We start from the raw sequence: 17,689 nt of genomic DNA on the forward strand, positions 1-17,689 counted from the left end.
TATCATCCTTCCAGTTCTATTGTTGTTTCAGCACAATTTTTATTATCTTTTGGGAACAATAATTAAACCTCAGGAAAGCAGTAGTTTCTTAGCAACAATCACATATGCTCATTACCTGTAAGCTCCATACAATTTTTCAACGTACATCGACTCAAATTTTCTTTCCTGGGTTAAGGACACAACAGTCCTAATATTTTCTATTGCTTCCGTTGCAATCTGTAACGTAGAACAGATCTTGATGAGAAGTAGGGCTTTCATTTTTGGATAATGAAAAATATACACTTTAGGGCTCTGTCAAAAGAATCCTCAGCATTTTGTTGACATGTTTTTAATTTCTTCAGTTTTGACAGCAATGGCATAAGGTGTTCTTCAAGATGAACTCTGTGACAAAACTGGACATCTTAAAAGCAAATCTTGTAAGACTTGGTGGGCAAGTCTTCAGATGTCCAGGGAGACTGACAAGCTTAGAGCAAACATACTGGTCTCGACACCAGAAACCGGTTTTTATTTGCAGCCCTGCCAGCAGTCAGTTACTTGACTGGTTTTAGTCACAGCCTTTTGTGGCTTTGCTTTCTTTACAGGGTAGGGCCCTAAAAGAGAGGGTCCTAGCATTACGCTATGGAATTTATAAGGGCCCACTGAAGGGGCCGGTCATTTCCTCCATGCACATATCCCTAGAGAAACTGGTCACTCACAACTGCAACGAAGATCCCGATTGTAAACAACATGACTCTGCCTTAAGTCCCTGCTTAAACTAGGGACAGACACCAGATGGATAGGTTTACTAGACTTGGAAGCCACTGCTTGACCCAGGATGTCCTGTGGATTCAGAGATGAAGGTCTCCATGTGGGGAGCCACACTGGGTATGCGGAGGAAGCTGGTCTGAATATTCAGCAGGGGAGGAAGGGAACAAAGGTGTAAAGAGACTCAGACACCATGGAGCTTGTGGCTCTAACAGAGGACCTGGTGGCGATTTTACAGTAATATAATCCATCTGTATTCCCTGCACTTCCCTGTGTCTTTATCTCAAAACCCTTTTTACCCAAGCCAGTCAAAGCAGTTTTTTTTGACTTTTATAGCCAAACCACCCTTGACTAATGTTAATGGTCTGTGACTTAGTTTAAAGCATAGTTCCAGGGACACCTGGGTGGCTTAGCCCATTAAGGGTCTAAGGGTCTGACCTGGACTCAGGTTACAATCTCACAGTTCCTGAGTCTGAGTCCTCTATTGGGCTCTCTGCTGTCAGTGCAGAGCCTGCTTCAGATCCTCTGTCTCCCTCTCTGTCTGCTCCTCCTCCTCCTGCTCTCTCTCTCTCTCTCTCTCTCTCTCAAAAACAAAGAAACATTTAAAAACAAATAAAGCATAGTTCCACAGGCGGCTCATCTAAACTATTAACACAAAGAGCATAAGAGTTTATGTTTTGTTTGATCAGATTTAAGATTTTTACATCAGTTCTCTGCAACCAGATGAAGGCAAGATATTCGATATTTTAGGCTGAATGACCTTTTAATTAGAAATGAAAAATCTAATGGTAATGATACCCAGACTAGAGAATACTTGCTTTGTGAGCTTTTGCCATGTGCCAGGTATTCCTTCACTTAACTGACAGGCTCCCACTTAGCCTCACACCAACCCTGCGAGATCAGTATATTCCTGTTTTTGTAGATGTGGGAACTGAGGCACAGAGAAGCTACTAACTTGCTGAGGCTCCAGAGTTGAAAAGTAGGCAAGAATTCCGCGTCTGCATTCGTAATGCGTTATGCTTACTGCTTGCCCTGCTTTGTAATTTACACAAGGAGAAACTAGTTGTTAATGGCTTCACACTCACCTCTTGATTTTCTGGTCATGGGCTAGGCTTGGTTCAGCGGGGTTATAAGTTCAGTCATTAGGCAGGGCCCTTGTCAGGAGGATTAAATGCAGCCTCTCCCCACCTCTTTACCAGCCAAAGAGTCAACATCCTCATTACCAAGCCCTTTTTGAGAAATGAAAATGGAAATGGATCCCAAATCCTGATGTACTTAACCATGATTAATCTATACCCAGGTTAGTAAGAGCTTTTATTTTTGTGGGGGAAAAAAAAAACAAAAACAACCCACAACCAAAAAACTGTGATGGGGGTGGGGGGCAGGGGTGTTCCAGGACCTTTTTTCTAACCCTCATTCTGTGTTAAGAGTTAACTAAGTAAACAAAATTGAATTATGACTCATTGCTAACAACATCTAAAATTTCTAGTTTCTCACATTATAAATATATACACACACACACAGCTGTTTTGTTTTTTGTTTTTGTTTTTGTTTTTGTTTTTGTTTTGAGAGAGAGAGCTAGGGGCAGATGGAGAGGGAGAGGGAGAGAGAATCTTAAGCAGGCTCTATGTTTAGTGTGGAGCCTAACACAGGGCTCAATCCCACAACCACGAGATCATTACCTGCATAGAAATCAAGAGTCTGATGCTCAACCGACAGAGCCCCCCAGGTGCCCCACTCACGTTATATTAAAAAAAAAACCTTATTAGGTTTAAGTGGTTATTAAAAATAATTTCAGACTGGCCACTCCAGGTTATTCTCTAGTTCCTAGAATGAGAGTATTAGCTGGAAGAAAGAAGGGACATTATTGGATCAAATTTCTCAGTTCATTAAAGTATAAAGTGAGGACCAGAGAAGTTGGGGATCTTCTCCTGTATCATACACAGTGACCACCAAGATGGAGACTAATAATCCAAGAGGTTATCTTTCATTTGCCATAAGGTCATTTCTAACTGCCCTCCTCCTGATACCTTTCAGTGTTCCTAGTCATTTTCAATAGAGTGAAAACTATTCTCTTAACTAGATTCGAGACGTTTTCTTTCATGTAACTAGTCTAAGAAAACTTGACCTTCATTTTATCTACTGACAATTTTCCCTTCTGAAACGTGGAAGAAACAGGGTTCGGGGAAAAGGGAAATAAAAACTACAGAGTTTTTTTCAGCAGTTAGTTGTGCCAAACACAAGTCCAGGAGGTGATGCCTTAAAATATACACAGCCAGCAGTCAAGAGAATCTTCAAGCACTTTGAACACCCAGGGCTTCTCAAGTCTCAGAACTATAAAATGTCCTAGTGGCTCCAGGAGAGGATGTGGGCTGAAGACAAGAATGAAGCATTCTGAAGGAGACCCAGGGGTGATGTCAACATGACACTGAGCTACAGCTGATGTGGGTTAAGAGACAAACAGAAATGGTTTCCTTGGACATTAGTGGGTTAGTGCAAACATGCTTGCAGGGAATTTTAATCTCATACCTTAGGTGACATACATCTGGAACAAGTCACTGACCCTCTGAATACTTTCTTCCCTGTAACATGGCCATACTATTTACCCCCCTCGCATAACCAGAGTGAAAGCCAGCTGCAGTAACATGGTTTAAAGGGCTGTGTAAAGTGTGGTGCTGTAGAAACTAGATCACAATTTCTACTTATTATCTGTTTCCCCTCCTCATCTTTCAATAGAGGATAATACTGACATAAATAAAAATATTCCTGGCTATAATCTATATTTAAACATTTAAAAGCATATACATGTGAGTAAAATGTTTAGATGTAGATTTAGATACATTTCAATACATAGGGACCACATACTAAAGGACTTTGAAATTAGACCAGAACTTGAATCCCAGCCAACGCCTTTATCTAGTTTCTCAAGTTCCTCATTTATAAAATCGGGATAACGTTAGTGCCTGCTTCATAGAATTACTCTAAGAATGTGATGAGTTGGTGCATAAACACAGTAACTGGTACATAGCAAGGGCCAAAGTAAATATTTGCCCAATTGCCAGGATAGTTGGAAGCACAAATCAAAGCATTACTGCCATCTGGTGGCTACCCACCTTAATTATAGAAATCACAGCCAAGAAGAAAAGACTGCTCCCCTATGCACCAGCAAATTACTAACTTAAACAATTCGCTTATGCTCTCTGCCCTAAGGACTCCTCCTGTGTAAAATAGGGGTGATATTTATTTCAACAATGGCATCAGGTTATGAAGTAAAAGGCAAAACAGACTTCAGATATTCAGAAATTCTTTATAAGAACCACACATAAAGTGCTTTTCTACAGACTAAGACCCTTATATTAATGATCCCATTGTCAGATTATAGGCATTATTATAAACTATTTCATGCAGTGTTGACAGTTATTCACTTGTATCAAGCACATTTAATTATCAAAACATGCATGTTGGAATAACTCAAATAAAATACATGTCTAAAAACAATACTTAACACTAACTGAAGCCTTATTTGACCCACCTTTCCAGCAGTTTCCAGTTCTTTTTTATCTCTTTTGGCATTTCCGGCCAACATTTTCATTTCAATGATTCCTGATAAAGCAATACTTGTCTAAAAACAATACTTACACTAACTGAAGCCTTATTTGACCCACCTTTCCAGCAGTTTCCAGTTCTTTTTTATCTCTTTTGGCATTTCCAGCCAACATTTTCATTTCAACAATTCCTGATAAAGCAATAATTGGAACAACTGATAATAGCAAAAGGGTCAATTGCCAACCGTAGATAAACGATATGACGATACCAGTTCCAAGGTTAGCTGCATTCTGTGCGATTAAAGCCAGCCTGGTCCCCGTGGCCTGGAAGAGCAAAGAGGGAGCTGTGTTTTAAACTGCAAATCCCTCAGGCTTCCAGTTCAGAATGAGGAGAGGGTTGTGGGTCTGGCTTACATTTGCCCCCTTTCATTGCAATAAACCCACAACACCTGTGCCTAACTCATGAGGCTCTGCAGTTCTTTTTTTTTGCTCATGCCCCTCAATTCTCATTCCTGTCCTTCCCACCTGGATTTGGCCTTACAGAACCAGGCCATCAGCTGCTCCACCCTGGGGATAGGATGTGGGGCATAGGCACTCTTGCACAAAAGCAACATTTAGAGAGAAAACCCCAGCGTACTCTGGTCATTTGGAGAACCCTTTGCTGCAAATGTGTAAGAGGGAAATTTATATACCTCAAACCATCTGTTACGAAGTGTACGTGTCCTAACAGACTACCCACCAGAAAGCATACATGGGATGAATTACTGTGTGTAGGCTCAGAAAAGGAGGGCTGGTGTTCGGGACGTGGCAGGTGGCTCTCCCACTGCTTCTGCATTGTGTAGGAGCAGGAAGCTTCAAAGAAAAAGCCCTCAGCTCCAAGGGTAGGGACCTACGCCAAGGAGATGAGGCCGTCCCCAGAGACAGTTATTGCTAAAGGTTGGGCAGATAACCCAAATTAGCCTTAATTATATTTAAGGGAAGGTGGTTGTTTGGTGGCTGAGATACAGGTGGGCGCTCTCTCACTGGACACTCCTGTTTGTCCCTGGCAACCATCTTATCACCACGAGGAAAGGAGCGTTAGGATAAAGCCATCTTGGAGGACTGAAAGCCACTCAGAGTCACACACACAGAGCCACACACAAAACCACACACATACAGAGGGCACACACACAGAACATACAACACACAGAGGGCACACACACACACAGAACTACACACACACACACACACACACACACACAGAGGGCACACGTGTCCTTCATGACGGCTTTGAGTCAATGGACCAATCAACCCTGAAGTCCAACTTTCCTCTTTATTGTTTAGGTTTGAGTTTTCTGTTATTTCCAGCTGAAAGCAGCATCACTGATGCAGCTATGCCATATTTGTATTCAAAACCACATTAAAGAAAAAGAGTAGAATGCAGTCTACATACTCCTTGGACCTGGGCGGCATCAGTTGCAAGTCTTGTAGAAAGGGCACCGGTACTGTTTTTATGATCATCAAACCAGCTCATGTCCTGTGGCACAAAGCACACCTTTAAATTAGTTCCAAATTAAAACGAGCCAAGAAAAGTAGATGAGGCCTCCAAAACCTTCAATGCTGGAAATATCCATACCTAATGTGGCCCCGGAGTCAGGGGAGAGTGGACATGCAGTGCGGAGCTGCAGTCCCTGACAGGAACACGCACCCTTGGGGTCCATTAGGACCCCTGCTCCAGGCTGCCCTGCTGTGGCCAGGAGAGCACAGCTGATCTGGGGGCCGGGAGTGGGGTAGGGCTTCTCTAGCTGCAGCTGTGTTCCCCGTCAGCTGCACCTGAGGGGGTGGGCACAGGTGGGCACATTTCACCACCCCATCCTTACCCCATGCACTGCAGACACCTCCCTGCTGAGGTGATGTACTGCATAGACGGGATGGAGTGGTGCTCAACACAGCTCCTGTAACTCCTAAGCAGGAGAAAATCAGCCCCGCTTCCTCACTGTATTTTGTTTGGTTTGGTTTCTTTAACCAAAAATTGAAAAAGTGTATGTTAGATAAGATTTTAACCGCAGCCTACACTCATCCATAGCATGTGAGTTTCACAGCAAATCATCTTCCCCACATAGCAACACTGAAAACATACTGCAAAAAACATTTCTCAACTCAGACCTGCTCTAAATAGGATACCTGCTATGGGCTTTTTTGTGAGCATGGATATAATCACTTCCTGTCAAGTGCATGGATAATATTCTAGCCCTCTCTCTTAAGCCTCCTCCATAAAAACAGAGAATTCATATAAGCACATTTCCCCATATGTCCTGCACTAAGACTGTGGACTTCTCAAGGGGGCACATAATGCATTTTATAGTCCCGGCTAATAGCAAGCACAGGGGCCCATAGTTGGTAATGACTGAGTGAATCAACACGTGAATATGAAAACAGAGCTCAAATAAGACAAAACCGAAACTCAGTTACCAACATTTGGGAAAATGTATAGTTAGCACAGTCAGTTGTGGCACATAAATCCTATTAACCACCTTCTCCTTTGTTTCAAGATATCTTGGGGTCTCAGATGCCTAGCTTGGGCCTGCATAGAATCCAGAGAAGAGATACAGGTCCTTAAAAATGACAGTATCCATATGGATAGAGATAGTTACAAAATAAGCTCAAAAAGCTACCTAAATTAAGCGTACTCCCATGAAATTCCTGAAAAGTCTTTGGATATTGAAAGACCAGGACAACTGGTAGGGCCCTGCCCAGTCCCTGCAAGAAAGCATGGATGGGGTAGGTGGGCATGGTCATGAACTACACACACCCAAACGACAGAAAGAGGCTGTGAATTTAAGAAATCTGAGCAGAAGGCATTCTCCAGTGCACACACCTACCTGTCTTAGCATTGCTTTAAAAGCCATTAACCGAAGCCTCGTGGTGAGGATCTCACCAGCTTTCCCCAAAGTGAAGCCCTGGTTAAAAAAAAAAAAAAAAAAAAAAAAGCTGTTGTCCCTTTTGATGATCGGTAGTATTTGACCCAAGTGGGTATACTCATATTAGTTTTTACATTACACATACATTAGTCCACTATTCAGGTAACAAAAGTCTATAACCAAACACTAATTCCAAGTCCGAATTTCAAATTCAGTACTTGCCCAATCATTAGCATACAAAAGAATCCTGACACCAAAAACCTTACAAATGTCCAGTTATGGCTTCTGAAACATTCTTTAAAAAAATTTTTTTTAATAATTTATTTTTGAAAGAGAGAAAGCACGCAAGCACATGAGCAGGGGAGTGGCAGAGAGGGAGAGATAGAGAATCCCAAGCAGGTTCTGCACTGTCAGTATGGAGTCCGACATGGGGCTAGAACCCATAAACTGTGGGATCGTGGCCTGAGCTGGAATCGATAGTCAGATGCTTAACCGACTGAGCCACGCAGACACCCCTGGCTTCTGAAACATTCTAAACGTATTTCCTTTCCCCAACTTTCAAGGGCATCTCAGTAAGCACAGTATCGTATAGAATTACAACTTTTGGCATGTTCCTGATACTTTAAACCGCCAGAAGCACAAGTAACAAAACTCCATGCAGGAACACATTCTGTCTTGTGTAGTGTAGAGGGAGGGAAGGAGGAGGTCTGTACTATCAAGTTCCACACGAGTTTGCTGGTTCTCTGTCACAGCTCCACCTGTTCTCAGATTGGGGGAACAATTAGGCTATTCTTCCTCCTCAAGCGGCCTCGCCAGAAAATTCCTCTCTCAATTATGCCATGTTCAAATGGAAGAGCAGCACAGATGTCCACCACTGGGCTGGGTGCCTTCAGGCACACAGAGCTTTGGTGTAGGTGTGCAGAGAATGCTCTGGGAGGACACATCAGGAGTCTTTATTAAGCCAGGAGAGTAGGTGATGAGTCTGGGGATGAGTCTGCCCCAGGAGTCTAAGCCCGGGCTACTGCGGTCTCCTCCTTCCTCGGCCGGCACAGCGCTCAAGGCCAATGTGGGCACTGCAGTTCTATTCGTCATCCCACTGTTCCCACAGTATATAAAATACATTTCTAAAACTATCCCCACTCCCTAACACACCAGGGCCTGGGGCTGGATTGCATCGCTGCGTTGCTACCAGTAAGGCAATGATTTCCAAATAAAAAGCTTGGCTTACTTTTACCATTGGCTCAACAATGACAGAAGACAAGCATAGTGGACAAGACTAGGAAACCTCATTTTGCTGACTTACTGGATTGTATTGGAAAGGCCTGTGTGGTGCTGAGTTACAGAGACAAAAGAAATTTAGTAAATCTAGGTAGAAAAGTACAAACAGAACAGGCTTTATAGTTCATTTTGCCCAGGTTTACAATATATAAATGCAGTATTATTTACAATATATAAATGCAGTTCTTACACAGAGTTCACCTGTTAAGGAGGAAAAGATCAGAGAAGTTGCTTGAAACGGTACCAAAAGTAATAGCAAAAAAGAGAATATACTGGTGTACTGATTTTTTTTCTAGTTTATAATGAGTTTAACTGGTACTTATGTTCTCTTATGAATTCAAGTCTCTTTTTTCCTTTGTAATGAATGTCTGCTGTGGGCAAACCTGGGACATAATATAATTTAGAACATAGCAAAGTCTCTATTCCTTCTGCTCAGGACACTGCCCTCTGAAAGAGCTGCACAGACTATGTTTGCAATTCATTTCAATTTAAGATTCAAAAGTTCCATTAGGTTTTAATTGATAATTAATGTATATTAATAGATAATAAAACCTAATAGATAGTTTATATTCTCTAATAGAAGGTAGACTTACGAGAAGATGAAATCATAGGTACCTACCTGAAGGAAGAAAGTAAAAAAAGAAATAATTCCCAGACCTAAAAAAAGCAACGAGAACATGTTGCATTTCCACTGCTTTACTTCATCATCCCCTGGTCCAAAAACCTACAAAAGAACATTTAAAATGCCCACTTGGATTACATGATTCTCTTCACTCTTCCCATAATAATGGCTTCAGCATTACAGTTTAAAAACTGGGCTTTGAACATGTGGGGTTTTATTTTAAATTGTAAAATACATACAACAAAAACTTTGCCATCGTAACCATTTTTAAGTGTACGATTCAGAGGCATAAGAGACATTCACTGTGTCGTATCGTGCAACCTTCACCACTACCCATCTCCAGAACTTTTTCATCATCTCAGATTGCAACTCTGCACCCGTGAAACAGGAACCTCACTGGACCCACTCCCCAGGCCCTTGGGGACCACGATGCTACTTCCCATCTCCCAGAACTTGAGGGTCACGTGGTAATTAACATGAGAAGAAACACTGCATCTGGATTGTGTGTGGTTGCACATTTTGGTGTTTGTTCCTCTTCCTCTGCACTGCTGTTCCCTCTGCCCCAACTGGTGCCTGCCTGGCCCCAGCCCTGCACCCCTGCCCCACAGGGGCTCTGCCTGCTCCTGACCAATTAACATCAAACAGCACCTCCACCTCCAGCCCCCTACTGCCAGGCCCTGCCTTTAAAAGACTTGCTGTCCCCTGACACGCTACGTGTTTGTGTTTTGTTTGTGTGTTCTGTATTTGTCCCAACAGAAAGTAAATTGTTTCAGGGCAGGGCTTGGTTTATTTTCTGCTTTATCTCTGGTGCCCAGGACACCATTTGGCATGTAGAAGAGGCCCCAAAATAGAAATACAGTCTGCACAGCTCTTGAATTGCAAGAGAGCTAGGGATTGCTTTATTTTCTAATTTTAAAACATTTGAAGGGTCCTTTCTAATTTACTACTGTTTTGGCTTGTGCTCTTAATTGGAGAGCAACGTCCCATGTCACAAGTACAATAAACTTATAACATGATGAAGAAGAATTTATCTTAACAAGAAAGTCTCTGCAATAATGTTAGGGGTTGACTAAGATTATACAATATAAATGGTGAGTGTAATGGAGCCTTAGATGTTTCTGATAACTTTCTCTAAATGTTCCCCAAGGAAGTTGGATTAGATACTATGAGTTTTCTTAGACTCTTCAGGCCAGGGAAGGATTGCTAAAACAATGACGTACTTGCTATTAGTTTTTGAATACTCACTCTGAGGCAGACACTCTTAAACACTCCCCTTTTAGTTATCTGTAGCATCTCTTTCCATCCTCAGCCAGCCTGTGAGGCAGGATTACTTTATACATGAAGGAACTGGGGACCGACAAGGGCAGCACCCAGCCCACGTATGCACAGCCGGGAAATGGCGAGGCCGGTCTGTGCCCAGAGCTTGGTCCCTGGGGGCTGGGACTTGAGCCTGTCCTTCACCTCCTCCCAGCCTTCCTGGAGCCTGCACCTGCTCTCCTCAATTGGGAAAGGGAGCACCATCTTCACCTCAATGAAAAGCTAATTAAAAGCCTCTGTTAGTGATTTTATAACTTACAATTAATTTCATTAGCATCATAACTTGGAATCGTTTGAAAGGCTACCTTTTCTTTTGTCTTGCGTTTTCCTCAAAGGGGAATTAAAAACTTCAGCTTACTCCAAAATGGAGGCGGCTTTACTCCAAAATGGAACCAGTGGGGAGGTCGGCACAAAAACGGATTTTTAATTTTTATTAATTTTTATTTTTTTTCAAGCTTACTTATTTTGAGAGAGAGAAAGCATGCAAGCGGGGAAAGGGGAGAGAGAGAGAATTCCAAATAGGCTCTGCCACCATCAACGTGTGGGGCTCGAACTCACAGACTGTGAGATCATGACTTCAGCCAAAATACAGAGTTGGATGCTTAACTGAGGCACCCAGGTGCCCCGAGAACGCATTTAATTCAAACTACTACATGATGGTTTCAAACTTACCGCTAGCATTTCTGAGAACATGATTGCAAATGCCGGCTGAAGGGCCCCATTGGCAATGGCACATGCTATTCCCACCACGAAGTAGGGCCATTCTGTTTTATTCAGCTTCAAGATCTTCAGAAAAGACACTGGTGGCACATTTTCATCCTATAACACACACATACACACACACACACATCTATGTATCAGGACAAACTGGTCATAACACAACAGTTACCACCAGAGTTTGTAGACAAAGACACAGCATTGTCCTCAAAGAACTTCCAAACTAGGTGCTGAGAATAACCAGTCCACACCAGTCTCCAAGAGAGTAAGACGGTCTGTTATAAAATGTTAACAGTGTCTACTGATTACATAAGGTAAGAGCTGTTCACTCAAGAAGCAGTCTTCATGATGTGACTAGCCCAGCAGAGGGAGGAGAGGCAGGACCTGGGCACAAAATGCTCTAGAATCTTGTCCCAACTCAACACAGGGATGATGTTGGGGTTAAATGAGATAATACCCATGAAAAGATGGATAAATGTCCTTATAAATGTGGGATACCATTATGAACCTGGACCTGGTCTCCTCACCCCCCGAACCCTGTCCAGTGCTGCCTTTTTCCGTGACGTGTTCCTAACTCACACAACCAAATTAATTATGTCCCTTTTCTTTTATCACTGTTCCTTGGCTTCTCCTATTTCAAAGCTTAGCTTATTTTGCATTTTTCCCCCATTTATTTATTTCCAAGCCTTGTTTTTTAATATGTTGGTTTTTTTTTTAAGGTGAAGACTATGTCTTTATTTTTTTAATTTTTTTAACATTTTTATTCATTTTTAGAGAGACTGTGAGTGGGGAAGCGGCAGAGAGAGAGGGAGACAGAATCTGAAGCAGGCTCCAGACTATGAGCTGTCCGCAAAGAGCTCGGGGCTGGATTCGAACCCATGAACCATGAGATAATGACCTGGGCTGAAGTCTGCCACTTAATCAACTGAGCCACCCGCCCGGAGACTATGTCTTCATATCCTTAGAAACTCTCCTAGTGCTTGGCCCATAATCAGATTCTCAGCAAATGTCAAATTCAAGATCTGCTCAAACATGAAGGATTTAGGTCATATAAACTACTTTTGGAATCAGAATATTCTCCTGTAAAATTAAACTAGATAGAAAAGGTGCACATGGAATCCCATAGCCTTATGGTCATTTAAATAGGTCATGTTTGGGACTCTATGTTTTGTTGTTTTAATGTTTATTTTTGAGAGAGAGAGAGAGAGAGAGAGAGAGATACAGAGTGCAAGTGGGGGAGGGCAGAGAGAGAGAGAGAGAGAGAGAGAGAGAGAGAGAGAGAGACAGAATCTGAAGCAGGCTCCAGGCTCTGAGCTGTCAGCACAGCGCCTTACGTGGGGCTTGAACCCATGGACCGTGAGATCATGACCTGAGCCGAAGTCAGATGCTTAACTGACTGAGCCACTACAGAGCCCCATGTTTGGGTCTCTATGAAACATAGAACATAGGGGTAGATTCTACTCAGCTTTCATTTTTCAAGCCACCCATTTTCTGTTTTATTTTACCGCCGCCCCCCCCCCCCCCCCAATAGTTAGCATTATCTCTAAGACCTGGTCTCCAGCCTGATAAATGAGCCTTTACTCAGACTGCTCTTCAACACAACACACACAAACAGGTGTCCCCAGGTCCCTCTCATCACACTTAATTCCTCCCTCTCCTTGGGCACACTGTCAAACCCTCTCTGATGGTACTTGTGACAATTTGTTGACTGTGGCATTTTCTGCCTTCCCCTCTTCTCTGTGCAATTCTTCAAGGGAAATGCATTTCCCTTCAAGTGGTCCTCTGAAATACCAGACTGTAAAGACTTAGCAGCACAGCTCTTAAGATAAATGAGAAAAAACTGGAAACTTCCATAGCCAAAAGATGGGGGGTATTTATATTACTTCAGATAATGCAAATTCACAATAGTATGATTGTTACTCTCCTTTTCATAAATATACCAAGATTAAGACCTCTAAGGGAGCCCTTGTAATTTCTGCAGTAAGTAATGTTGTGGGCAGAGAAAAACAGATGCAACGAACTCTCAGTACGATTAGTTTCTTAAGGCTAAGACAAGAGTAAAAATAAACTCAACCTTTATCACGTAATGTGTTTTCAAACAATCTCTTGAAATAAGAAACTATGTTTTCTTGGGATGGATTTCCCCTCGATTACAAAAGTTTCTGTTGACTTGAATTAATGATATCACAGGTCTTCGGGTGAGAAGTGTTAAAGAACATACAATTTTTGCTATTTCTGAACATTCTCCCCTTCTTTTAGTAAGAGAATTCCAATCCAATTCAGAGTGGTAATAGCATACAGTAAAAAGATCCAATTTCTTACCCTCCCTTGTAGCTAGGTATGGCCGTGGGATGAAGTTGCAGCCAATGATATAAATAAAAGCACTGTATGGAACTTGTGGAAAATCTCTGTTTCCTCCTGCTGTTGGGAATAAAGATGTTACAGCTGGAGTTTCAGGGGCCCTTTTAGGTCACATGGGTGCAAGTCACAGGCAAGGACAGTGAAGATAAGGATGAAAGGAGCCTGAGTCCAAGGGAACTGTAGAGCCACGACCATGCTAGCCTTGGGTTTCTCACCACTAAGGCTTTTTTATGTCAAAGAAAAATGCAGAGTCTTACTTTATTTAAATGGATGTTATTCTGGCTTTTTCAGCCCAGGCCATGAGAGGTAATTGTCCCTTAACAGAATGCAAATATCGGAGCCTTTTACTTTAGACTAGCTTTATCTCTGGATCTCAAAGATGAATGGAGTATCTATTTTTAATTTTAACCATCGAAACACAGACTGTGTATCTGGATCTACCAGAAGTCCACTTTTAATTGGAATTGATTTCAATTCATTGTCCAATACATTTGGACAAAAGTTGCAATTTCCTTTCTTCCAGGAAGGGTATAATTCACAGTAGGAATCATCTGTGCCTGCAATATACTTGCAAGGATAAGAATTTCAACAGCCAAACTGTATCACAAAAGATTTAAGTGAAAAGCAACTTACGAGTTCTTTGATTTCCACATCAAGGCCATTCTGATACTTTCGTGAATTCCTAAGGCTTTTATGGGTGGAATTCCTAAATATGCGGGATGTCCAGCCATTGGGGGCCATTCCTATGGCAGCCTTTTCATTACTTAGTTCCACATCAAATTCTCCTGACTCCATCTGATTTCCTGATGTCTGAAAGAAGAACAAAATGTTAAGTTGTGCACATGTGTGTGTGTCCCCAAAGGGAGATAACCTCCATGTTTAGAGCCATGGAGTCACGGTGAATATTACATGTGTCATGACTTTAAGATTCTCTAACAGCTTTTCAATCAAGGTTAGCTTGAAAACTGTAAAGTGGTGTTACAACACACAGAAGTTGTGTTCAAGGTTAAAAAGGACAGAAAGGTTAAACTCAATTTGAACAATATAAATATTGGAGTATAAAAGTGTTTCCCAAAAATTAAAAGGCCAAATTTTCATCATCTGGCAGGTATATAGGAGTTCTGTCAACATGCAAGAATGCAGGGGCCAGGTCATGACCACCACCAAAAGGAAAAAGAATAAATAGAAACGTTACCAAGGGCTCATTTTTAAAGCTACAAAGAAAAGCTGGGTCAGTCCCCATGGGAGGCAATTAAACTGCTTTCCTTGACTAGCTGACTGTAATCATTTTCTTCCTTGTGTCCCGCTCAGACTCACGTCATCACAGGTGACCTCACTTGCAGGCTAAGCCTCACTGCCTGCATGGGATCAATTCTCTCCTTAAAGGGACCAAGCTAAAGGTAACTTAAGGACCTCTAGCTCAATGCATGACGAAGAACATCAAGCCAACCTTGTGGGAATCTGAGTCTGGTTCTCCATTTGCTTTCTCCATGTTCAAGTGCACATCTTAATGGGTTATACAGGGCCTGAGTTATTATAGTATTGTCTGTCTTGTTCTTGCTCCTCATCTTCAGGTCCTGTCCCCAAATCCAATCCTATGACTGTGCCTTACTGCACCTACAGTGGCCCATCTAGAGCTCTGCATATAATCTGATCCTAGCTTTCCAGTTGTGCTTTTGATACCTGACAAAATATCACTGATGTGCCTGGAACCGCATTGCAGTGATATGTTCTGCTTGGTGGACTTCCTTACTTGCTTATAACTAGAACTGTTTTATACCATCTCCTAACCCAAACGAACCTAAAGCCTTGGCCTTGTAACTGATCCCTGCATCCTCGCTACCATCCACTCCCACACTGGTACCAGATTCTTTTCTCTAAAGGGCGGTTCTGCTCAAATCACATCCCAGCTCAAAAATCTTCCACAGGTTCACCACGTGCTCAGGCCTGGCTCCCCCAAGTTCTAGCTCATGGCCTGGACCACCACTGATGAAGGCATTTTCTTTTCCTCTTTTTGTCATCTCCATGCTACCAAAGGGTCCACCTCAACAGACAGTTCTCCCAATAAGCCCATTATGATTTTAGCCTTCTATGACCAAATGAACAATCCCTCTCTCTCTCCTGTAATACGTTTTTCTGTGTCCTACCTGAAGCCCTCATTTGGTGGGTGCTGAGGTCACTGAGCTCCAAAGTCAAGATGGCGACTTTCTGCCAGGTGATGAGAAGCATACGTTTAAAACCACTAGCCCTTATTTCTTACACCTGAATGTATTTTAGCTGTTTTAAATATTTAATTATCAAAGCAAAACAACAAATGTTGAAAGAAAATACGATTAATATCCTAAGAACAACTCCAAATCCTGAAGACGTGAAGAGAAAAAAAATGATACTATAACTACATACAGTTATAAATCTTTTTTATGGTAGCTAAACAAACTACATAGTGAAACTGAAATAGCAAAGCAGGAAAAATATTTCCAATACATGCAGGAGTATAGTTCCTTTTCATGCAAGGAGTTCTTAGAAGTCAACAAGAATGTCATGAACAACCCAACAGAAAAATGGCCTAAAATAGGAACACTTTAATGTAAGAAAAAACACAAATGGCCACTGAACATGTGAAAAGAGGCTCAATCTCATGAAAACTAAAGAAATCTGGAAATCCTGTTTAGCTCTTTCAGGCTAGCAAAGATGAAAAACATATACTAAATGGCTGTTAGTGATTATCAACAGGGGTTTGGATTATGGGGAGTCTTTCAAGTTTCAAAGATACTCATGTTTGGATTTTCTTTTTTAAGCTTCAATTTTTAAAAATAAGAGTGCCTTACACTTATAATCAGGAAAAAGTTAGTATACATGTAACAGAAACAACTGGGGCACCTGGGTGGCTCAGTCAGTTAAGCATCTGACTTTGGCTCACAGGTCATGATCTAACCAACCTCTGTGGGTTTGAACCCCGTGTCAGGCTCTGTGCTGACAGCTCAGAGCCTGGAGCCTGCTTCAGATTGTGTGTCTCCCTCTCTCTCTGTGCCTCCCCCCTCCACCCCAACTCATGCTCTCTCTGTCAAAATTAAATAAACATTAAAAAAAAATTTTTTTAAATAAAAGAAACAACTAAGAGCCAATAATCCAACTAATGAAAAAGCAGTGACTATTCTACTTAGAAACATAACCAAGACCAGGTTTTATTAACACTAGGTTGGGCTTTGGAAAAAAAAAGAAACACGTTAGTTTGAGCATTTAGCGAACACAGGCCCACTGCGGCTCTTTCCTCCATCTCTGCAACAGCACCAGCAAATAAATGGTTAAGTAAAGCCTACACCAGAAATGAGAAATGCGAGGGTACCAAGACAAGAAGTTCAAAGGGGCTAAGAATCACGGAATGCCAGAGCCAGTAGAAATAGCGGTCATCTTAGTGCACACTCCACTCATTTAACAACCGAGGACGCCAAAACGCAATGACTTGCTGAAACCACTGCCTAGTTGGTGACAGGCCTTGTCTATCACACGACACCATTCCATCTTTCACTGTACAACTTCTCCCAGGAACAAAAAGTTACGGAATACCTAGAGAAAGGTCAGAGCTATCCTTACCCCCCTGTGGCCTCCCAGCTTAAGTGCCAGTGGGAATGGAAGGTCATTCTTTTAGGGGCACAGACGCAGGCCAGCCAGGGGAGAAAGTGGCCACCTCTTTTGAGGACCTAAGGTGTCTTCACAGGCAAAACCGCACAGCCTTAGTACCCATTAATACAATGAAAACTAAAACTGAATTAAAGGAACACTATTCATATTTTTTAAACTAGGGAAATGATAAAGACCCTGTGATGGCTAGGACATATAAAGGGAGGCAGTTAGTAAAATTTACTCCTGTTCTGCTGGAAAACATTCTGTGGCAAGTTGTGGCAAGAGGTATAATACTTTCTATCATTTCATTTGGTATTTTTACTTTGAGGACTTTTAAATTTCAGCAACTATTACTTATCATGCATCTATTTTGTGTTGAGTGCTTCTTTTTTTTTTTTCTAATTTTTTTTTAACGTTTATTTATGTTTGAGACAGAGAGAGACAGAGCATGAACGGGGGAGGGTCAGAGAGAGAAGGAAACACAGAATCCAAAACGGGCTCCAGGCTCTGAGCTGTCAGCACAGAGCCTGATGTGGGGCTCGAACCCACGAACTGCGATATTGTGACCTGAGTCGAAGTCG

General features: G+C 42.0%; 1 protein-coding gene across 7 annotated transcripts in view; it reads right to left on the reverse strand.

Moving 5' to 3' along the window:
* Positions 1-17,689, reverse strand: part of ABCB4 (ATP binding cassette subfamily B member 4) — a 69,157-nt gene that overhangs the window by 11,361 nt on the left and 40,107 nt on the right. For all 7 annotated transcript variants that reach the window (XM_023250316.2, XM_045052325.1, XM_045052327.1 and 4 more), the window contains 7 exons: positions 14,118-14,294; positions 11,079-11,225; positions 9,087-9,191; positions 7,151-7,228; positions 5,722-5,805; positions 4,410-4,613; positions 116-216 (listed from right to left, as the gene is read on the reverse strand). In XM_023250316.2, the coding sequence (XP_023106084.2) occupies positions 116-216; positions 4,410-4,613; positions 5,722-5,805; positions 7,151-7,228; positions 9,087-9,191; positions 11,079-11,225; positions 14,118-14,294 (896 nt within the window). The remainder of the gene's footprint in view (positions 1-115; positions 217-4,409; positions 4,614-5,721; positions 5,806-7,150; positions 7,229-9,086; positions 9,192-11,078; positions 11,226-14,117; positions 14,295-17,689) is intronic.

The sequence above is a fragment of the Felis catus genome, chromosome A2, assembly GCF_018350175.1.
Source record: "Felis catus isolate Fca126 chromosome A2, F.catus_Fca126_mat1.0, whole genome shotgun sequence".
Lineage (NCBI taxonomy): Eukaryota > Metazoa > Chordata > Mammalia > Carnivora > Felidae > Felis > Felis catus.